General features: G+C 31.7%; 1 protein-coding gene and 1 long non-coding RNA gene across 2 annotated transcripts; both read left to right on the top strand.

The window, feature by feature from the left end:
- The first annotated feature begins 1,877 nt into the window (after positions 1-1,877).
- On the top strand, positions 1,878-8,799 carry LOC107032196. The gene is made up of 5 exons (XR_001458330.1): positions 1,878-2,000; positions 4,459-4,632; positions 4,770-5,651; positions 5,746-5,843; positions 8,529-8,799. It is a non-coding gene; the product is annotated as an uncharacterized LOC107032196 (long non-coding RNA).
- A 3,046-nt stretch (positions 8,800-11,845) lies between these two features.
- Positions 11,846-15,737, top strand: LOC107024981 (PLASMODESMATA CALLOSE-BINDING PROTEIN 1-like). Its single transcript, XM_015225894.2, has 4 exons — positions 11,846-12,160; positions 13,016-13,258; positions 13,362-13,398; positions 15,250-15,737. The coding sequence occupies exons 1-4, from the start codon at positions 12,106-12,108 to the stop codon at positions 15,482-15,484; spliced, it is 570 nt and encodes a 189-aa protein (XP_015081380.1). The 5' UTR covers positions 11,846-12,105; the 3' UTR covers positions 15,485-15,737.
- The last annotated feature ends 9,221 nt before the right edge of the window (positions 15,738-24,958 follow it).

Raw genomic sequence — 24,958 nt, 5'->3', positions numbered from 1 at the left:
AAAATTAAATTAATTTTTCAAATTTTGTAAAACTCTCATTTTCAAAAACTAAACCAAATATCAACTAATGTGTAACTAAACAATATTTAAAATTTCATGTTTGAACGGTTGCAATCTCATGAAAATATATTATATATTTTTTTGTAATTGAACATCAAGTAATATTTTCTTTGAATTACTTTTTAAATGAAGAGTGGGCAAAACAATGTATATTTCTTGACTAATGTATTTTCTATGATAATCCATATAAAATAATTTTCTAAATTTTAAAGTAGACAGTAAGACAAATAGTTTCTTCTTCAAAATATCTTTGTTCATACCAAACAAATCATAAATGTTTCTTAATGATTTTCAACTATACGTATAGTAAATAGAAAATTAGAATTCTTGTATTTTATTTCAAAAACACTATATATTTATTGTAGAAAAAGTGCTTGATGGTGATAGCAAAATATTATGAACAATTGGAATCTAATACTAGCTTTTATATCCATTGGAATTTCAACCATTAATTATATTATTATAGAGCTATCTTTTCTATTCTATTATTTCACTAAATTATTGAAGANTATATATATATATATATATAACGAATCAAATTAGATTACTAATTTTTTTCAAACATTCATAGAGTGTTTTGTTTCTCAAAGTAAAACTTTCTGTGGCGAATTTAAATTTAATTAAACTTTAATATTAAAATTGAACATCGCAATTATTTCATTAGTTCACATGAAAACAACTACCGTGAGTGTACTTTGATGTAACTCAACTTTAATATATATTAATTGAGCTTAAATTATTGAAGAATGTTCATCAAACCTAGATCTGACCAGCAAGGCATCATGTTCCATATAAATCAGTTATATTTGTCTGATTAAAAAGGAATAAAACATAATAATTCTTCTAAGTTATGGCATAATTACAATTACACACTTAAATTATAGAAGAAATCCATAAGTCGTATGAATTTGATCTTTTCATATTATATAACCTTAAACCATGTGAGGGTCTTGATACCCCTTAGTTATGTTTAACCTAATTAATTTTTTGTATTTAATTGGCAAAATTGCACTATTTTTGTGTTTAACCTATTTTCTGGATAACACTTGCATTCTCTGTATTACCGCAACTGTTGGCACAGAGTTAGTCGATACTTAGTTCTCAGTTACCATCATTACTTCTTCTCCGAAAAAAGAAGTTACGACCCGTAGGCCTCTATTAAAGATGATATTTGCATTGCTTGGTTTGATATCTATTTAATTATTTTTTAAATTTTACGCAAAATTTCTTTATTAAAAATACATTCAAGTGGTAATTAATGAGTACTCACTAATTAACAGTTAGACAAGCTTTTAGTTTCTGACAAATAGTTTAGGCAACTCCTTCAAAATATTTATTTTCTTTCCATAATTTGGTCAAACATTCCAGTTTTAAAAAATAGGCCTAAAATATAAAAATGTCGTTTAATTTAATTCAAACTGTTCAATTTTGGATATAAACAAATAAATATACATATCTTACTTACTTATGTGAAGTGTGAAGAGAGTTGGAAACTTAAATAAGTCATAAAAATGTAAAAATGATCAAAATAAGTCACTATTTTAGTTACTAACTAAGATAAGCTTAGTTGAAGAAAAAGTTTCACTTTATCTAATTTTCTAAACGTTTTTCGTTAGTGTCATAACGTGTATTTTTAATATATAACGGAACTTTTTCTAACACTTTATAAAGTGTAAGTAAAACTTACACTTAATAAAGTGAAGCTTTTTCTTCCACTTTATAAAGTGGAACTTTTTCTTCCACTTTATAGAAAATTACTTTACCTTTTTCACCTTCTCCTTCTTTTTTTCACTTTCATGGCTTCTAAGCTTACACTTTGAAGATTATCATTGATGGTCCCAATCCGACAACTGAAGCGGCCCCACACTAAATAAATCAAAATTTCAGAGTAGCACAATCCGACAACATAACAATCCGTCCCTACAAATTATATAAATTAGGTATTTCTTTAACATCTCATATGTTCTTTACTTAGAATGTGTTTCATTTATCTCATCTTGTGTCTAGTATAGTATCATTTTGCCTAATGGTTCTGATTCACGGAGTAAATTATAACTTACATGTTCTTAAATTATTTTGATTTTATTTTACAATGGAATAGTAAAAATATTGGGAAAAAAGAGCTGATTTAACATTTTTCCGTATTCCTAATTTAGATTTCATTTCTGCTTGTTGATGGGATAATTATTGAAGTTCATAAGAGGATTAGTTGCTCAATCTTTATGTTGTATTAAATTTGAAAATAAATCATGAAAGAAATATTCCTATTGTCCAACTTTGGACCTTACGTTAAAAAGGAGATTGAAATTTTGAATAGTATAGTAAAGTTGAATTTTTTGAATTTTGTGAGAGTTCTTTAAGATACCCATTAGCTTTGACAAAATGATATTAAACATTTTTGAGAATGATATTAAACCACAAAGTTATAGTCTAATTTGTTTTTATCTTATTATTTAACTACAATAGAATGAATCAAAATATAATAATGTAAACACCTGAAGCTAATTTGGTAAAGTAAAAAAAAACAACACTAAGGATGTGTTGGGAGCTCTGTACAATCTGGCAAAGTAAAAAAAAAAGCAATATCACATACTAGACATATAGGGAGTCTAGCAGCTAATTTAGTGTAGATTCCTTTTTGTGTGTGTTATAAACAATTCCTTTCACAAAATATAATTACCAGCATATTCTCAAGGAAATATTCCAATGGCCTTTCTTTCCAGTGATTGTTTACTTGTTCAAATGCTACTTCGCCAACACTGTTCGGGTGATTGATTACTATGTCTGTGATTTTATTTTAGTAATTTCTTTTTGAGTTAGCAGACTCAAGTTATTTCACCAACTTGAGCTGAAAGCCGAGAGAGTTATATCATTATTCTTTGTTAGATTTTGATTAATCATAGGAAGCATTCTTTTATGATTATGTCATAGTTAATAACTAAGAATTTTTAACATTATTTAGTTAAAATATTCTTGATCATCATATATGTTCTCACTACTTACTCAATTAGTATTTTTTTTTTCTTTTACCCCCCTTCACAATTCAAAAGTTAAAACCTCGCTGAGAAACCTCGACAAATAATAAGAGGTATAATATAGAATTTCACTTTTACCGCAGAGGTCCAACAAAGCTATAGAAGTAAATAAAAAGCAGAACTGTCTAGGGATTAATATGTCAAAATATAATTATATTATACGAATTAATATAATTTTTCTTACAGTATATAATGGAGCGTGTTGTGAATCCTGGACCGATTGATCGTACACTTCTTCTCTCTCAGCATGAGCATAAATCAGAATTGTTATGAAAAGGTGAGATATCATTTAGTAGCCTTATGAGGACGGTGCGCATGAATGATGCCTGGAATTTATTTCGTTTGCACCGATCTCATGAACGTGTTGAGGAGATCTTACGTAGGTCCGGAATGTATGATGTAGTTTGTGTGGGCAGGATGCAGTATGATTGTGCCCTTGTTACAGTTATGGTTGAGCGTTGGAGACCAGAGACTCATTGCTTCCACTTACCTTTTGGTGAGGTCAAGATTACATTGCAGGATGTGTAGGTCTTGTTTGGTTTGCGCATTGATGGTGATGCTGTGTACATTCAGGATGCTACCCGGAGGATTCGTCCATGGCGTACTTTATTAGAGACACTCACATGATGCACCATAACACCTACTGATATGGATGGTGCGAGTCGGGTGAGGATACATAGCATTACCGGCTACTTGCGAGATCAGTTACAAGTAGATCCGATAAGAGATGCTACTCCAGTAGAACGAGTGGAGAGGATTGCTAGACTTTACATGCTTGTTATATTAGGGGGCATCTTATTTCCGAGCACTTCAGGAAACCTTATTAGTTTACAATACTTGGCGTTTCTAGATCCTATCCACGATGTAGGTAAGTACAGTTAGGGCAGTGCAGTGCTAGCCTACTTGTACCGTGCACTTTGTCGGGCATCTATCGGTAATGTAGTTGACATTTGCGGATTTATTCCTCTCCTTCAGGTAACTTTACTTAATTTTTAAAATACATTCAAATGTAAGAATCTTTAACATTATACCGTACAAGAATATTTTTTCTATATTCAATTTTTTAAAATATTTAAATTACATACAAATAGTTTATTTTCTTTGCCTGCTTCTTTCGACAGAAACTTGCATTGATAAAGCACACAATGTTATTCTATTAGAAAACCTACATAGTTTTAAAAAAAGGGTCCAACCAAAGGTTGAAACTTACTTCATAATAAATATGAATAATTATTATAAAACCTGCATAATTTTAAAAAAGATTCACATACATTTTCCTACAGCTATAAAAATATATATATGTAATTATCTTCTTTTTTTTTGTTAATGATGATAATTTAATTATTTTGTTTGTCACATCAAGGTTTGGTGTTGGGAGAGGATCTTGCCTGTACATCCATCAGTTCCTCCTCAGCATGATGGTGACATATTACTTCCATATGCTAGGCGTTGGACGCGTGGAATTGATAGGGATACTGAGTCATATCATGTTCTTATCCCAATTAGAGACCAGTTAGACCGCATGACGGAGGATCAGGTACATCAAATAATTTTTGCAACTCTACTAAACAATTAAAAAATATAAATTACATATAAAAGTAAATCAATAATAATTTTATTTGTATACTAATCAGTGAATGTTGATTTTATTTAATTGTTATATTTTAAATATAGTTTCGATGGACACCGTACAATGACATTTTACATACACTGCCTCATTGTTGTATGGTCGATGAGCCTCTATGGATGACATGTGTCCCTATGTTTTGCCTAGAGATTGTTGAAGTGCACTCGCCTGATAGAGTAATGTGTCGGTTTGGTCATTCCCAGCATGTACTTGTGATTCCTAGTTGGGGAATCAACCACCACGTGCATGATCAGCGTAGGAGGCTTGGACCAGAGGTTCTTGAAATGATGGATAAATATTTTCGTGATTGGGATAATCGACATCAGAGTTTAGCGGTTGAGCTAAATGATGGTACTAGCGGGGAAGGGTATAGATTATGTTACATGCGGCATGGAAGATTGCTTATAGGTAGGCCTGCATTAGAGGTTGATGTATCGTCAGGCTTTGTTCATTCTGCTGGTTCTAGTATTGCAATGTCCAGAGGACTATTTAAATTGTATAGTCTTGCATTATAGTGGCAGAGAGACACAACCTCAGCTTCACATGGTGAAGAGGTATCTCAGATTGTTAAAGATACATTGCTTGTGGCCGGAATATAATTTAGAGAGCCATTTTTTTAGGGAGATCCTTTATTTGAACATGTGCGTGCAAGGGGACCCAGACATGGACGGATGGGGCATAGAGGTAGAGCTCGAGGACGCTTTCTAGGATGTGGCGCTGGTGGTATGCCTATTCCTCCAGACATAGAGGCAGACGTGAGAGTAGAGGCTGATGATTTGCATGTTCATCAGTTTGGCACGTAAGACATCACGAATTTATTACATATGTCATTTGATCCTTATTCAAGACCGACTCGAGATGTAGAAGGAATCGGACGTATGAGCTATGAATCAACAATAGATGTTGGAGATTATATACCCGATATGGCGGTAAGCATTAACAATTAATTATAAACTTAAAACATTACTAACTTATATAAATATTTCAAAATAAATAAATAAAACTATTTATATATTTTTGTAGGGCACATCAGGTACTGTCCATTGTGACCCGAAGATACTACTATTTATAACACTCAAGATTTTATCGAAGGATTGCTTGATGATCCGATTGAGTCGCAGGTTTGTGTTATTTATCTATTTAATACAGTTATTTTTTTAATTCCTGAATAAGGGGTCTTTTGTTTTTCTTTTGTTTTAGCTATCGAGAATTCAAGATGCTTGACCAAACAGTCTATAAATATATTCTCCGAAAATAGTAAGTGGGAGGAAAAAAATAATTTTGAGATCCCATGAATAAGGCGATAGAATCTCAAACTTTGGTGTTGAAACATCATACATGCACACATAATTGAAAATGACTTGAATGTCTATTACCTTTAACAATACACAACTTGCATCACATTGCATATTCCTATCATTTATACTTTTATTTTTTAATTTCTACTATCTAACTTTGTATTTGCAGACCACCTTATCATCACTCTCGTCTCCAGATGTTACTTTCATTATGCCAGTGGATGATATGCCGCAAACACCTGAAAGAAAAAACTTGTTAAAAGAATTGTAAAGAGTGTGAACATAAAGGATCTTCCGGCCAAAAAGAGGAAGAAGAACAATGAAGATGAAGATGGATATACGGGATTTAGACCGCGAAATGTTTTACGGATTTCAAAAAAGGGTTGTGGAACATAATATTATTATATTTGTGTATGAATCTTTTTTTGAGGGTATATAGTAAATTATTCTAATCATATATAGTTTTATTTTGGTGTATGTATCTTTTTTTTGTGGTGTATAGTATTATTGTTTTAGTTATATATATTATTATTATTTTTTGTATGTATTTTTTTCTTTTAAAAAGTGAATGAAAAAATTTGAAAATTTAAACATGACTTGAAGATGATCAAAAGTTCAAATAAAAAGTTGCATAAAAATTGATACAAGAATAAATTAACACAATTAAACATCTTTCTTTAGCTACTACTACCATATGAGGCGTTTCGAGTTCGTCAATGACAGTTGCGCCTATCATGGCCTATTTGTTTGCACATTGAGCACTTGCGAGTGAGTGTACTTGCAGGAACATCCATTTCATTTTGTATACGGGTGGTTTTATTTATGCCCATTTTTCGTAAATAATTTTTATTTGCTATCATAAGAAAGGGACTATCAGGCCAATACTTTTCACCGCCGAGTGGATTGAATTGTCCAAAGTAGGCTTTTTTGTAGCTACGCACAGTGAATTCTGGTGCCATATGCTCCCATGCTTGATACCCAATTTGGTCAAATTCCTTTATTGCATGAGAACACGGAATGTGGTATGATTTCCATTTACCACATTGACATTTTCCTTGTGATGCATTTACAATGTGCTTATTACCACCACGACCATGATGCATATGTGTTTGCACCTCAAATATGTTTTCCCTTTGTTGGTGATAGTTGATCAGTGTGTGAAGTTGTGACTTTTTTCGATTATCCTCAAAAATCTTGAATGGTTTAGGCATCCGTTGTTGCATTTCCTGTACTAAATGATTAACAAATTTTGATCTTGTAACAAATCTCTTACCATTGCAGTTGCTGGCAGACCCCTTGCTGATTTGAGAAGACCATTGAATGATTCAGAACTGTTTGTTGTCAGCATGCCCCATCTCTTACCTCCATCCCTGTGCAATGTCCATTTGTCAAGATCGTTCTTTATTAGCCACACATATGCTTCCGCATTAATCTCCTTGATCATTTCTATTTTTTTCAAAAAAAAAAATTCTCCTGATAGTGATTTGCAGTTGTCCATAACAGGTTGTTCAAAGTGACATTTTTGAATTTTTTTGAAAATTGGCTTTCAAATGTCTTAAACAAAAACGATGGAACCCAAACGGAGCCTGCCAACTCGGAGAATTATACACGGATGAGAGTATTCCGTGATGCCTATCTGATATCAATGTGACCCCTCTACGACCCTTGACAACGTGCAAGTGCAAATGATCCAAAAATAAAGTCCATGTCTCTATGCTCTCATTTGCAACTATTGCAAATGCCAAAGGTAATATAGAGCCATTACCATCTATTGTAATCGCAATCAACAACTTGATATCATATTTTTCATTGATATGTGTTCCATCGATCGATATAACAGGACGACAATGCACAAACCCATCAATGCATGGTTTAAAATCCCAAAGCACATAATTGAATACATCTTCAATGACATCGACACGCCGCTCTGTTTTCCATTCTACTATTGTTCCAGGATTGAAGTGTTTCAAAGATTCCATGAACCTCGGTAACTCGGCAAAAGAACGCTCCCAAGTACCATAGACTTTTTCAAAATCCCGCTTGCGATCAAGATAGGCTTTTCTTCTACTTATCGAAATGCCATATGCTTTAAGAACGGCTATTTGTCAGTCTTTGATGGAAAACCTGAAAAGTGATAATAATATTAATTATCAAATAAAAATGAATATTTTCTTATTAAATAAGAATCATCTAAGGATAAAATAGTACCTTGGCGTTCTTTCTATATCAACACGGAGGACGTTAGCAATCATCTCAACATCCAAGTTAAATGTCCTTCACGACATGTACCCATATCACATGTATGTTCTTCAATGTATCTTCCAACTTTTCACATGTTAGTATGTTTATCAATAAAAGAAGTCAACCTAAATCGATATCCTTGTTCTACACGCCTGCAAACAAGTCGCCATGATTTTTTTGTCGATTTAATAACAAAGTACTCCAGTTTAACTGCTCTTTGCAACTGCTTCTTTGAATTGAATAACATGCCTTTTTCAATATAAATAGCACCATTCATGAAATAATCTGGTTCATGCTACGTAATTTGTGATGTATACTCATCATATGTATCACCAAAGATATCTGAACCATCCGTGAGATGATCAAGATAAGGAATTTCATGATTACGAATTGGGCTCATGGACATTGATCTTGGCGATCGATTGAGAGTAAAAAAATCATCATCACTAGATGATGCCTCAAATGGAACATTATCTCCTGATTCCTCAGTATTAGCAAATCATCACTATCACTAGCTGAAGGTGATCCATAATTAGGAAGTAACGATCATCGATATTCACAGGATCAATGGGTTCATCTTGTGTAATATTTTCCCTATATATGTAAAAAGGTATAAATATTTCGCTCATGCAATTAACTTACTTAAATAAAAAAAATCAAGCGTTGGACATACTGATAATCATCTGTACCAAAAGTAGACGAGACATGAAAATTTGAGGATGTCCCAACATTTTCCGTCATTTCAAAGTGTGAGGACTGACCAAAATAATTATCTAATCCATAACTTCGAGCAATATTCCTATCTTGCTGAGGTAAACCGCTACAAAATATATAATAATAAGAAAAATAAATCATATAAACTAATAAATTATTGACAAAATCAACAAATAATGATTGAAATATAATTATTAAGCATTACCGATCACTTTCATTGATAGTTTCATTTAAATCAAAATCATATCGGCCGATAAGAATATTTTGATAATGAGTATGTTAGGAAAATCAGTAGATTGAGTTATTGGAAATTCATCAACGCTATTACGATTTTCTAATTGGGGATTGACATCGACTGATAAATGAGAACGTTGTTGACTAATCTTAGGCTCCTTCCTAACATAGATTTCAAGTATTGTTAACTTGATTTGATCTATGTAGTCATTTGGAACCCTCAAAAAGTCGGTCAACGATTCGTCATTATAGATAATCCACTCTCCAAAATTAACTTGTCCTTGTGATAAAAATGAAGTAGGGTATTTTTCGACTATAATCAAATTATAATCAGTACTGTTTATACCCATTCTTTTATAAATTGATAAAATGAATTTATGATATCGAACATTAATTGGATATTTAGCATTGTGTTTGGGAGGACAATTATAATAAACGGTATTTCCGTCATGTATAATTTCACCATCCCAATAAATTGAAACTTTGACTTTAGGTGTAGAAGACATTTTTTTTGAGATTGAATGAACAAATATAGAAGATTTTATGTTGTAGGTGATATCAATTATTTTAAACGTCCTTAAATAGAGATTGAAAGTTTTTTCAGAATAAAAAAAATAAAAATACATAGTGTAATATTTTTTTCCATTTTATGACATGTAAAATCAACATAATTGTATGACAACACTGAAAAAACTTTTTCAAAACGCAAAAAATATTCCTCTTATAAAGTGTAAGAAAAAGTTACACTTTATAAAGTGTAATAAAAAGTTCCACTTTATAAAGTGGAAGATTTTCTTCCACTTTATAAAGTGGAATATTTTCTTCCACTTTATAAAGTGGAAGAAAAAGCTCCACTTTATAAAGTGTAAGTTTTTCTTACACTTTATAAAGTGTAAGAAAAAGTTCCGTTATACATTAAAAATACACGTTATGACACTAACGGAAAACGTTTGAAAAATTGGATAAAGTGAAACTTTTTTTTCCACTAAGCTTATTTTAGTTAGTAACAAAAATAGTGGCTTATTTTGGTCATTTTTATATTTTGGTGGCTTTTTTTGATTCCCAACTCGTGTGAAGAAGAAAAGGTGTGGGAGGTCTGTATTATGTGATGGGGGTTGGAAGGAGATTCCAATTTATTATTTATTTATTTTTACTTATTTTTTTTTTATCAAATGCACTTATATTTTATTTTAATTTTATTTTTGTCACGTCCGTTTTAAGGAGTAAATTTACCTTTAAGTAATAAGTAAATGTATGTAATAAATCGTCATGATTGTTGAAAGAAGTATCGACTTTTCAAAATAAGTGTATTTCTTTTTCTTTTTGTTTTTCTTGTAGATAATTTTATTAATTGACACAAAACATACTTATAAATCATATTTACTTAATTAATTATTAATTAAAAAAAACCACCATAGCACACAAATAATCCAATATTACCAAAAATAAAATAAATAAAAATAACTATAACCTTTTTTTAAAAAAATAAAATCTTGTAGTTGTATTCGAGGGAAGAATCTGTTAAACTTTTTACAATATCCGTATTGAATGCAAAAATATAACGACAGCAGACCATAAAAAAGTGTAGTTAAAATAGACCATCATGGAGCCATTTCTGCAACAAACCCTAATTTATTAAATTTTATTTGAACATAAGTTTAACCAGAGTTGAGTTAGGTAGTATTCCATTATTCTATTTTTAAAATTTTAATTTTTAAATATGTAATAACGTTCTTGTGCAATTAAAGACTTCTCATTTAATTAAGTAAGATAAAACAAAAAGCATAAAGTATTTTTCTAAATATAAAAATAGTTTTTTGTAAAATTATTAGTATATTTAAATATTTAATTGTAAATTTAATAAATCAAACAAATTATAAATTTCATAAACTTTAATACAACTTTTAATTACATATGATTACTCGGATAATAAATTCTCCTCATTTTCAATTTTAAAATTATGAAACTCAAGTTATCATTTTTTTTGCCTTGGTGTTTAGCATTTCTATTGCAGTCTAACTATTTTGAATCCATACTATTCCCTATCAAGAATTTTTTCATAGTCAGAGCTTGAACTCAAGCCTTGTAATTAAGGAAGAAGTAATCTCATTCAAACACCACGAGAGCAAAAGCTTGAAAAACTCTAAGAAGTTAAAAAAGGAAATCTCGACTCTTTTTGGGAAAGACATAATACATAAATGCACTATTTAACTTGATTTTGGTTGACATTTATACTCTTAAACTTTGGGTGTATATAAGTAAACACTTGAATTTATATAAAATTAATCAAGTAAATACATGCGTCCTACGTGACACAACACATATAAAATGACACGTAAGACGTGAAATTATCATATAGGTTGTCACGTAAGATACATGCGTCTGTTGATTATAATTTATATAAATTTAAATCTCTATTTATACATATCTAAAATTGAATGAGGTAAAGTTATTTGAGGTAGAGTTAAAATGCACGTTCATGTGTTGTACCTAATCGAAAGTAAATTTTTTGTTTAACCAGAGCTGAGTTAGGTAGTAACCATATGAATGAGTTTATGACCGTTTGAAAGGCAATGGGCACACACAAGTACATGTACAGTCAATTATATATGACAAAGCCTTTAGCTTTACTGCTCAATTTCCAAAAACACTGTCTCCCATTCTCAACAAAAACATACATATATATATGAAAAAATCTGTAAATTAACACTTATCATACATATAAAGTACCACTAAAACAGTCATATAGCTCCTGTACTTCAGTAGCCACTCTCATTTTGTTGTCTACACTAGAAAACTCTGTTTTCCCTTCTTCTTCTCCTTCCTCTTCTCTCACCAACCAACTTTTTCTCTTGAAAAAGTAAAGTGCAATTTCTTCATTATTGCTTCCACAATCATGGCTGCTTTTATGTTATCTTTGGTGTTTTTATTGGCTATAATTGGTCACTCAAGTAAGCAAACACTTTTCACTTGCCCTCATGTTTTCTTTTTTTCATATTTTCTTGTGATGGGGTTTCACTATATATTGCCTCTTAAGATGTGTTCTTGATTCTATTAAGTTCAAAGATTGAGTCTTTTTCTCTTTGTCTTTAAGTATTCAGCAATTTTCATATTTGTACTGAGATGGGGTTCCACTATTTTGCTGTTCTTGATTCTGCTTAGTTCAAAGATTCAGTCTTTTCCTCTTTGCCTTCAAGTTTTCGTGTTTTTCTTGACATGGGGTTTCACCAAATGTTGATCTTGAGGATGTTCTTGATTCAACCAAGTTCAAAGATTCAGTCTTTTCCTCTTTGCCGTCAAGTTTTCATGTTTTTCATGACATGGGGTTTCACCAAATGTTGATCTTGAGGATGTTCTTGATTCAACCAAGCTCAAAAATTCAGTCTTTTTCACTTTGCTTTCAAGTTTTCTGCATTTCTCATATTTTCTTGAGATGGGGTTTCACTATATTTTGCTTTTAAGGATTTTCTTAATAATACCAAGTTCAAAGATTCAATCTTTTTCCCTCATATTTTCTTTGTTTTCTGTATTTTTCATATTTTTCTTTAGATGGGGTTTCACTATATTATGATCTTATGGATGTTCTTGATTCAACTAAGTTCAAAGATTCAACCTTTTTTTCCCTTTTGTCTTCATATTTTTTCTGTTTTTTTGCAAATTTCATATTTTTCTTGATATGGGGTTTCACATAAGGATGTTCTTGATTCTGCTTAGTTCAAAGATTCAGTCTTTTTCCCTTTTAATTGGAAACACACAAAGAGATTTACTTGTTTGAGCTGATTTTCTTGTGGATTTTGTTTCTGCAGGTGCTAGTTACTGTACTTGCAAAGATGGTATAGATGTTAAAATTCTTCAGGAGAACATAGATTTTGCCTGTGGATCTGGAGCTGATTGCACAGCTATCCATACTAATGGTGCTTGTTTCAACCCTGACACTATCAAAGACCATTGCAACTATGCTGTTAATAGTTATTATCAAAGAAAAGGTGCATCTGGTGCTAGCTGTGACTTTAAAGGAACTGCAACTTTGACACCATCAGCACCAGCTTGTAAAGTTTCCTCAAATATACACTAAATCATTTTATTCATTTTTTCACTTTCAAATGCTTATTGTTAACTCTCTTTTTGTTTTGTTTTGATTTTGATCATTAGCTGCTGGTTCTGGATGTGTATATCAGTCCACTGCAGGGTATGTTTTCTAAGCTTGTGTTATAATATGTTATGTTAGATCTAGCATTGCATTAGATTCTACTTAAAGTTTTAACTTAAAAGTAAAGGAAAGATTCTTAGTGTCACTCGTGGCTTTGTGATGATGATAGCTTCAATGTAAAGCTCATATTTACCTTTTGATATTAGAAAAAAGGTTGTACTCTTTTCTTTTTTTGGTGTCAATTACAAGTTGTGTGTTTTTGAAGGTAAAGGGTTGGTGAAGGAAGTTAAAAGTGTGTCTTTTGGTATGAAAATGTTGTTAGGCTAAAACAACTTAAAGATCAACCTAAAAGCCCACACTATTTTCCTCAAATGCCTTGTACCATTAAGAATGCTCAACAGCTACTTTCCATGTAAGACTTTGTTCAAACTCCCCACCGACAAATACTTCGGGGTCGTAGCTAGTAAAGAGACAACTTATTCAGCTGTTTACTTTATGTATAAGTTCTACGACGTTGGTGTAGCTAAATTGGGAAGTAAGTTATTCATGTTTAATATAATTCAAAAAGAATGAACTACTTTTCTTTAAAGTTTGTTTAATATAGAATGACTCATTTCCTTTTTTGGTAACACTTTAATTTTAATTTCGGTGTGGCAATGTTTAAGACCATTAAATTAAAGGACATTTTGGTATATTTGACTAACTTTAATTTAAGACCAAAAGATTAAAAAAGTCTTCTATATTTAATTCATTCTTTTTAAAATTGATGGAGTATGACGTTTGTTTTGCACTTTAGAAACCAACATAACTAATATATATCGTAAGTGAATTTGTGTGTTATTTTATGCAGGGGCTAAGCCAATGTACTTTGATCTAAATTCTATATTTGTCTAAAGAACCTCGACCCGCAAACTTTAAATTGTGGCTCCACCTCTGATTTTATACGGGACAGTAGATTGAATAACTAATTCATGCATAACTAATGCCCGCATAATAAACAATTCCTTAAAAGAATGAAGTTACTTGATTATGACTCAATAATGGTTGGTTGTTGTATGATTGTTGGTGCTTTTCAATACTTCATTTTACCATAAACTTCCAATAGCTATTGTCACTACTCACTACCAAATTTGGTGAGTTTGTTTCTTCATCATGTGCTTTGTGAGTTGTCTTGATATCTTCTGTCTGTTAATGCTCAATGTGTACCTTTTTTTTCTTTGCTATGATGAAAATTTCAGGTGTATATACCATCATGTAACATTTTTTAATTACGTTAGTTCATTTGCTTGTGTCATGCTTACTTGCTTCTTCATGTACTAACATTTTTTAGTCTCATTAGTTCATTCATTTATTTGTCATGCTACTTGTTACTCTCATGACGTTTTCGTGTACTAATTTACTCCTCTTTGTTTCAAGTATTTTTGGCAAGCTTGCGAAGACATTTATTATTTTTTAACATAATGTATACATAAACGTGTTGTTTAACTTGGTCTCAACTGGCATTTATGTCTTCCAACTTTGAATGTCCACAAGTAGACACATGTATCCTACGCGGCGTCATGGCGATTCATGTCTGGCACATGCGTCTACTTGTGCAACTTTAAGTGACACCTAAATTTTGAGGACAAAGATGTCAACTGAGGTCAAATTAAATGAATCGTGTATGTATTGTACCTACTTTGTTTCGTGAATCTTTCCTTCAGTTCCAATTAGTTGGTAGTTAATTTCGTGACGCATTTAATGAGATAGTCTAGACAAATAATCTATGTTGAAATGTCTCCTTAAAGGGTGGGCATTCAAAAATCTTAAAAGACAGATAATATGGAAGGAGCATAATATTGTATATCGGTTCGATAGGTTCTTGATATCCTTTATTCTTTTGTTTACCAGAAACACAAGTCCAACAACTGTACCAGGAACTACAAGTCCATCAACAGGAGGCACTAGCACTAGCACTAGCACTGGAAGTGGCACAACATTACCAGGGACTAATCCAGCTTTTGGACTTGGACCAAGTGGCATGACCAACACAGACATAAATGGTGCTACTATTATTCATCAAAGCACTATGTTTTTCACCATGACCCTTTTGTTTACAACATTGTTGGTATGCCTAAGGGCCTAATTATGTGGACACAACTTCCACTCTTTTTTTTTTATTGGTTTTGTGGTTTCTTGTTTTTTAACATTTAATTTTTATTTTATCATGAAAAAGTTCCCCTTTAATAGGAGGTGGAATAATTAGTGGTGTAGAAGGGGGGGCCCAATCTCTATCTTTTTAGATTTTTCCCTTTTGTATATCTAGAGAGTAGAGAAAAGAGGCTGTAATTTTTTATTCAAATATTGTTATCAATGAGACTAATCTTTACTTTGCCCCATCTTTTTTTTCGAGTTAAACTTGACATAAAATTTAAAAAATAATAATTTGAAGTTGTGATGCAAAACAACTTTTGCCGTGTGTGATTTTACAAAAAAAGCTTGTTAAGTTATCTTGAGATACGTTACGTCATTATACATATGAAGTAACTTATTCTATCACGAAGATATAATGGAGAAATAATATTGTTTAAAACCTAGGTAAAATAAAATATTCTTGTATTTTATTTATGATATTTTCGTTGATTGTGAGATTAAAATTATTGTTGATAGAATATTGTACTATACTATTGTCTTCCACTAAATTAAAAATTAGACAAGACAGAGGAACTAACCTGACTCATCCCATGTGCTATGAAAGGAGAAAGAAAACAAAATATCAACTATATATATAAGTCACTAATAGCATTAGAAAATCATTATAGCTCTTATGATTAGCAATACCACAAATTTTCAATGATTTTTAGAATTTAATTTTAAAAAGTAGTTTTTTAAAATATTGAAAAATTATTTTAAAAATAAATAATCATGTGTTTGAATAAGAGTATCACAGTTGAAAGAAAGCTATTGATGTGTCTGACAAATAAGTGTGTTAAAATACTTTTTTTAATTAAAATGTTTAAAATATACTAAAAGTTGTTAACATTATATAAAGTTGATTAATTTAAGATTTTTATTTCTAAAATAAAAATTAATTTATATTTTAATTCAATTTCAAGAAATTATTATTTAAATTAGTTTTTTTTATGCTTAACTTATTTTAAATATCAAAAATATATAATTTGAATAGAACACATGAAAGATTTAAAATTGTTTTTAATTACATTCATAATTTATAATATTTGATATTTCTTTATCTTCACAAATTATTTATAAGAGGAATATAATTTTATTATTTAAGTTAATCTTATATGCACAACTTATTTTATGTGCACACTTTCGTTGATGCAACAATAGATTTTGTCTTACTTTGATTTACTTGATTACTAGTTTTAATACCATCATTGAAAATTTATCTTTATAGTGTTGACTTAGAAAACATAATTGAATTCTTATCTTATGGATCATCACTTTCATCATCCCCTTCATCATTAGGATTAATAAAGTATTTTCTACCATTATCATCAATATCATTTATTTTTTCTTCGTTAAAATTTACATAGTTTTATAAAATTGTTCTTGATTTGCAGCACATGCTCTTTCTCCCGTAACAATAATATCATAAAATAATGCATCATAGCAAAAATCTATGAGCAAAAGATCTTTAATTTATTTTTATCTTTCTGTAATGAAAGATAAGAAATAAATTTAAGTAAATTAAAATTCAACAATGAAAGAAATATGAAATACATATAAAACAATGTGAGAAATGTACCTTAATTTTTCGCCTCCATCAATCATCCTCTGTCATAATTGTATTTTTGGTGGCATGTCATCCTATACATGTATCACCCCTCATTAATTGCTTAAAAAGAGTCCTTTATTTTTCGTTCCTATCAATCATCTGCCATAATTGTATTTTTAATGAGCATGTCATCCTATACATGTATCCACCCCATCAATTGCTTCAAAAGAGTCCATTAGGCTTTCAAGCTATTTCAATGATATTTTATTTGTTTTTGTCGTCTTTTTATTGAATTCATTGATCATATTTTTTCTCCATCTTTAAATAAATGAATGTTGGATCTATTTTCTTTCCTAATCTCTAATAAACATAACTCTATAAATTCAAGATGAAATATCATATCCCACTGAGATTAATTTGTTTCAAATTAATTCCTGACATGGTGAAAATGGTTTGAAGATAAAAGTATATAGGAAAATTGAGAATATATACTTCTATAATCTTATAATAGATACAAATATACGCTACACACAATCAAATTATATACTACGAAAAACTAAAAAAAATAGAGAGACTGTTATAAATCCATTAAATAAGTGGATAGTCCATAAAGTTAGTACATGAACAACCATTCATATTCACTAGGTTACATGAACCTTTTTGGATAAGTATGTATCTATTTATTATGATACTTAATATGGTGACCTTTGGAATGATTTCTCACTCTATAAATAGGGTTGTTCATTCACTATTGTAATATATACATATGAAACTTATATATACTTGAATAAGAAGAAAGTCTTCTACTACATCTATTTCTCTTGTCTTCTTCTTATAATCTTGATTTTACAACACGTTATCAGCACGAGTCTCTACCAGTTCAAGTAAAGACTTTCAAAGCCTCGGAGGTAAGAATTTCCTTTATTTTTAAATAATGTCTAATCTTTCTAAACTTGAATTTCTTGCTCTAGACATATCGGGAAAAAGCTATCTATCATGGGCACTCGATGCAGAAATTCATCTTAATGCGATGGGTCTAGCAGACACCATCCAAGAAAATAATCAAGCATCGAATCAAAACCGTGCTAAGGCGATGATATTTCTCCGTCATCACCTTGATGAGGGTTTGAAAATGGAATATCTCACTGTTAAGGATCCTCTGGTGTTGTGGAACAATTTAAAAGATAGATATGACCACCTGAAGTTGGTTGTCCTTCCACAGGCACGTTATGATTGGATCCACTTGAGACTTCAAGATTTTAAATCTATCAGTGAGTATAACTCTTCTATGTTTAAAATTATCTCACAATTAAAATTATGTGGAGAAAATATCACTGACCATGATATGCTGGAAAAAACGTTTTCCACTTTCCCTGCCTCGAGTATGCTTCTGCAGCAGCAATACCGAGAAATGGGATTTAAAAAGTATTCCGAATTAATCTCACATCTCCTTGTTGCTGAACAACATAATGATTTACTGATGAAAAACCATGAAAGTCGACCTACTGGTTCTATGCCATTTCCTGAAGTAAATACGGCAAATTTTCACCAATCTAAGCGTGAAAAAGGTCGTGGCCCCAGTCGTGGCCGTGGTCGTGGTCGAGGAAGAAATCTCAATCATGGTGATCGTCTTGCACTAAATAATAACATTCAACACCAGCAGTGTAAAAAGAAGAATGAAAAACATGACGTAGTGCAGAAGAAAAATTCAGACAACAAATGTTATCGATGTGGAGGAAAAGGACATTGGTCACGTACCTGTCGTACGCCAAGGCACCTGGTTGAGTTATATCAAGCTTCCCTGAAGGAGGTGAAAAATAACGCAGAAGCCAACTTTATCACGGAAGATACTGTTGAACCCATGCATCTAGATGTAGCGGATTTCTTTGAGAACCCCGAAGGAAAGATAGATCACCTGATAGGTGATGGGTCTGTGATAATATAAATATATTTCATTTTCGTCGTTTATATGAACTAGTATGAATATGTTTTCCTAGATTTGTAAATAACTAAAAGGTTGTGTATTGTTTTTGTTTAGTAATAATATTATAATGTTTATTTCTTTTATATCTTTTATCTTGAAGAATATATGGATACCTCAATGATCAATCATGAAGATATTTGTATAATTGATAGTGGAACAACGCACGCCATATTCAAAGATGAGAAATACTTCTCCTACTTGCTTAGAAGAAAAGCAAATGTTACTACAATTTCTGGTAATTCAAACTTAATAGAAGGCTCCGGAAGAGCTACTATATTTCTGCCTAAGGGGACAAAACTTGTCATAGAAGATGCTTTGTTCTCTTCTAAATCCCCAAGAAACCTGTTAAGTTTTAAAGATATTCGCCGAAATGGATATCATGTTGAGACAATAAATGAAATGAATGTTGAATACCTTGGTATTACCAAGATTGTCTCAAACCAGAAATATGTATTGGAGAAATTATCAACTTTATCTTCTGGCCTGTATTATGCAAAAATAAGTACGATTGAAGCACACTCTATCGTAAACCAGAAGTTTACTGACTTAAAGACTTTTGTGCTTTGGCATGACCGAATAGGTCATCCTGGATCAATAATGATGAGACGAATCATTGAAAACTCAAATGGTCATCCATTAAAGAACCTGAAGATTCTTACAAATGATGAGTTTTCATGTGCTGCTTGCTGCCAAGGCAAATTGATTACTAGGCCATCACCAATGAAGGTTAACATTGAATCCCCTCAATTTTTGGAACGAATACATGGGGATATTTGTGGACCTATTCACCCATCTAGTGGGTCGTTTAGATATTTTATGGTCCTAATAGACGCATCTTCAAGATGGTCTCATGTGTGCCTCTTATCATCTCGCAACCTGGCGTTTGCAAAATTATTGGCACAAATGATACGATTAAGAGCGCAATTTCCAGATTATCCCATTAAGACAATTCGTCTTGATAATGCTGGCGAATTCACATCCCAAGCTTTTGATGCTTATTGCGTATCGGTAGGGATAAAAGTTGAACATCCTGTAGCTCATGTTCATACTCAAAATGGCCTTGCTGAGTCATTTATTAAGCGCTTACAATTGATAGCAAGACCTCTACTTATGAAAAGTGAGTTGCCTACTACTGTTTGGGGTCATGCTATCTTACATGCAGCATCACTTGTTCGTCTCAGACCGACTCATTATAATAAATACTCCCCATTACAATTGGTATTTGGTCATGAACCAAATATTGCTCATCTTCGAATTTTTGGATGTGCTGTATATGTGCCTGTAGCACCACCTCAGCGCACCAAGATGGGCCCTCAAAGAAGGTTAGGCATATATGTTGGGTTTGATTCACCCTCAATAATTCGCTACCTTGAGCCATTGACGGGAGATTTATTCACTGCAAGATTTGCAGATTGTCGATTTGATGAAACAAATTTTCCGCAATTAGGGGGAGAGAAAAATAAACTTAAAAGTGAAATTGCATGGAAAGTTTCGTCATTATCTCATTTTGATCCACGCTCCCCTGTGTGTGAACAAGAGGTCCAGAAGATCATCCATTTGCAAAACATAGCAAATCAAATGCCAGACGCATTTACTGATTCAAAAAGGATAACAAAGTCACATATTCCTGCAGTAAATGTGCCTATCCGAATCGACGTCCCAAAAGGACCATCTACAAGTGTCATAGCTTCTGAATCACAAATACGCCTGAAGCGTGGTAGACCATTGGGTTCAAAAGATAAGAATCCTAGAAAAAGAAGTACAAAAAATGACACTACAAAAGAATTTCACGAAGAAATTCAAGATCTGATTAATCCTGATATTCCTGAAGAAATCAGTGAACCCGAGACTCAAGTAAATGAAGAACTCTCAATAAGTTCTTCTACAGGTGATGGGATAAGTTTAGATCGATCAAAAATCATAGTGGATAATGTTTTCGCATATGATGTTGCACTTAACATTATGCAAGGAAATGAGGATCTTGAACCTCTATCCGTCGAAGAATGTCGACAAAGACATGATTGGCCAAAATGGAAAGAAGCAATTGAATCAGAATTGAATTCACTTGCTAAGCGTGAGGTTTTTGGACCAGTAGTCCAAACGCCTAGTGATGTTAAACCAATTGGCTATAAATGGGTCTTTGTACGAAAAAGAAATGAGAGAAATGAGATTGTAAGATACAAGGCACGCCTTGTTGCACAAGGATTCTCTCAACGACCTGGTGTCGACTATGAAGAAACATATTCACCTGTTATGGATGCAATAACTTTTCGATATCTCATCGGTTTAGCTGTACATGAAAATCTTGAAATTCGTCTAATGGATGTGGTTACAGCTTACCTTTACGGTTCACTTGATAATGAAATTTATATGAAAGTTCCAGAAGGACTTAAAATGCCTGAAGCATGTAGTTCAAAATCTCGGGAAATATATTCAATCAGATTACAAAAGTCATTATATGGCTTAAAACAATCAGGGCGCATGTGGTATAATCGCCTCAGTGAGTACTTGATAAAACAAGGTTATATAAACGATGTCATTTGTCCTTGTATATTTATTAAGAAAACAACATTGGGATTTGTTATTCTTGCTGTTTATGTTGATGACATTAATCTCATTGGAACTCCAGAAGAGGTTCAAAAGGCAATTGAATATCTAAAGGAAGAATTTGAGATGAAAGACCTTGGAAAGACAAAAATTTGTCTTGGACTACAAATAGAATATTTAGTAGACGGGGTCTTCATCCATCAATCTGCCTATACTGAGAAAATCTTGAAACGATTTTACATGGACAAAGCACATCCATTAAGTACTCCAATGGTTGTCCGATCACTTGAAGTGAGTAAGGATCCATTCCGACCTCAAGAAGAGAATGAGGAACCTCTTGGTCCAGAAGTACCTTATCTTAGTGCAATTGGGGCACTTATGTATCTTGCTAATGCTACGAGACCTGACATAGCATTTTCTGTTAATTTGTTAGCAAGATATAGTTCTTCCCCTACACGAAGACATTGGAAAGGAGTTAAACATATATTGCGATATCTAAGGGGAACTAGTGATATGGGTCTGTTTTATACTAACAAAGATAGTGCAGATCTTGTTGGTCATGCAGATGCAGGTTATTTATCTGACCCACATAAAGCTCGATCACAAACAGGCTATCTGTTCACATATGGAGGTACTGCTATATCATGGCGATCTATGAAGCAGTCTATTGTCGCTACTTCTTCAAATCATGCTGAGATAATAGCCATTCATGAAGCAAGTAGAGAATGTGTATGGTTAAGATCAGTAATACATTCTATCAAAGAAAGATGTGGTTTGAAGTGTGACGTCAAGATACCCACAATACTCTTTGAAGACAATGCTGCATGCATAGCTCAATTAAAAGGAGGCTTTATAAAAGGAGATAGAACGAAACACATTTCACCAAAATTATTCTTCACACATGATCTCCAGAAGAATGGTGATATTGATGTGCGACAAATTCGTTCGAGTGATAATCCAGCAGATTTATTTACTAAATCTTTACCGGCCTCAACTCTTGAGAAGATGGTTCACAAAATTGGAATGCGGAAACTTAACCATCTGAATCGTGGTTTTTATCAGGGGGAGTAAAATACGCACTGTACTCTTTTTTCCTTAATCTAGGTTTTGTCCCATTGGGTTTTCCTAGAAAGGTTTTTAATGAGGCAGCAAATAATGCGTATCAAAAGATATGTGTACTCTTTTTCCTTCACTAGAATTTTTTCCCACAGGGTTTTTTTCTAGTAAGGTTTTAACGAGGCACAATATCTATGGACATCCAAGGGGGATTGTTATAAATCCATTAAATAAGTGGATAGTCCATAAAGTTAGTACATGAACAACCATTCATATTCACTAGGTTACATGAACCTTTTTGGATAAGTATGTATCTATTTATTATGATACTTAATATGGTGACCTTTGGAATGATTTCTCACTCTATAAATAGGGTTGTTCATTCACTATTGTAATATATACATATGAAACTTATATATACTTGAATAAGAAGAAAGTCTTCTACTACATCTATTTCTATTGTCTTCTTCTTATAATCTTGATTTTACAACAGAGACTATTTAATACATAATCCAAAAAAAAAAAATACACTGCAAGACTTGCAACAGAAAATAAAACACAATTTTTTTTAAAAAATACATAATCCAGAAAGAAAATGCAAAATTGAGAGACAATAAAGAAGAAACTAAAAATTGTTCATTATTTTCATGCATCTAGTTGTATCCAAAGGGTGGTTGGTGACAACTTATAAATTACTAGAGAAAACATTCTTATATTTTATTTATAAAATTGATATATTTAATACCTCACATCGACTAATTTACAGTAATAGATGATATGTGTTGTCCTTTTTGTATTAAAAGCAACCTTGTTTCCTGTTAATTAAGAAGTTAAAGAGTTATAAACATTTTTATTGTTCTTAATTGTGAGATTAAAAAATCATTTTAAAAGAATATTGTACTAATATACTATTGTCTTCCACTGAATAAAAAATTAGACAAGACAGGAACTAACCTGACTCATCCCATGTGCTTTCAAAGAAGAAAGAAAACAAAACGCCAACTAGCATACCACAAATTCTCAAGAAAATATAATTTGTACGGTCACTTATAAATTAAATAGAAAAAATATTTTAAAAATGACGTATTTTATATTAGAGAAAAAAAATTAAAATATATCTAAATTTTAATAGAAATTGTTGTAATAATATTGAACTTTGAAAATGACATTTTACCCTTTGCACTATTTGATAATGTATTCAAAAAAATATATATGCTCACGTAGACATCATAAAAATTTCATAATTATAAATAGTAACGTGTCCACATGATCACACATATATATATTTGAAATACACTATTAAACAATGCAGGAGATACAAAATCCTTCATAAAATTTAATATCATAATAATAATTTCAGTCAAAATTAAAATATTTTAAAATCCTTTTCCCCTTTATATTAATAAAGATCATTTAGATGTAAAAATTTCCTAAATTTACCTACAATAAATGAGTGCCACCATCCTAATAATTACTATTCAATATCTTCCTCAGTGGAATTCAAAAGTAATTAAAGATAATATTTATATCATTAGATGACAATAATAATAATCTAATGAAATAAAAGGATGTTATGAACAGTGGAGCTAAGAGTTAGTTGCAAATTAGTTACAGCAAGTCACAGAGTTAGTTACAATTGATATAATGTATTCTTGTGCGATTAATATTTACTTTCTCTCTTGCCACAATCACAAACGGTCGTTATCATAATCTTTATCGTCATAATCATCATTATCATTGTCAACTATCATTATCGTCATCAACCACCTCTTATATCATTGACAACTATCATCTTTATCAACTATTATTGTCAGTCACTGCTGCACCTATCACTTTCATTATTATAATTTTATTCACTGTCACCATAAATGTCACCCTATCACCACTATTAACCATTATCACTTGTACAACCCAACCAATTCTATCATCACAACTCGTACTGTTGTCAACTATCACCAACACAAGGTCAATCGCCACTTATTATTCAACTGTCACTATCACTTTCGTCGCGGCCACGACAACTAGGATCATCCATTATCATCACGATAGATCCATATTATCAACCGACTCCACCATTAAAACTAGCATCGCCGCTACGAGAATCAACGTCAACCACTACAATAACACCGCCAATTACTAACATCATTCAACTTCACCTTCATAATCCCCACCACCATTATCAACTGTCTTTATCAAAACAACAACTACAATACTAACCACCTCCACTGTCACAACAAGGGCGGATCTAGTAATAGTCAATGGATGTCACGTGACACGACTTCATCAAAAAA

The sequence above is a fragment of the Solanum pennellii genome, chromosome 1 (assembly GCF_001406875.1).
Source record: "Solanum pennellii chromosome 1, SPENNV200".
In the NCBI taxonomy this organism is placed as follows: domain Eukaryota; kingdom Viridiplantae; phylum Streptophyta; class Magnoliopsida; order Solanales; family Solanaceae; genus Solanum; species Solanum pennellii.
This window is presented reverse-complemented; position numbering and strand designations above follow the sequence as displayed.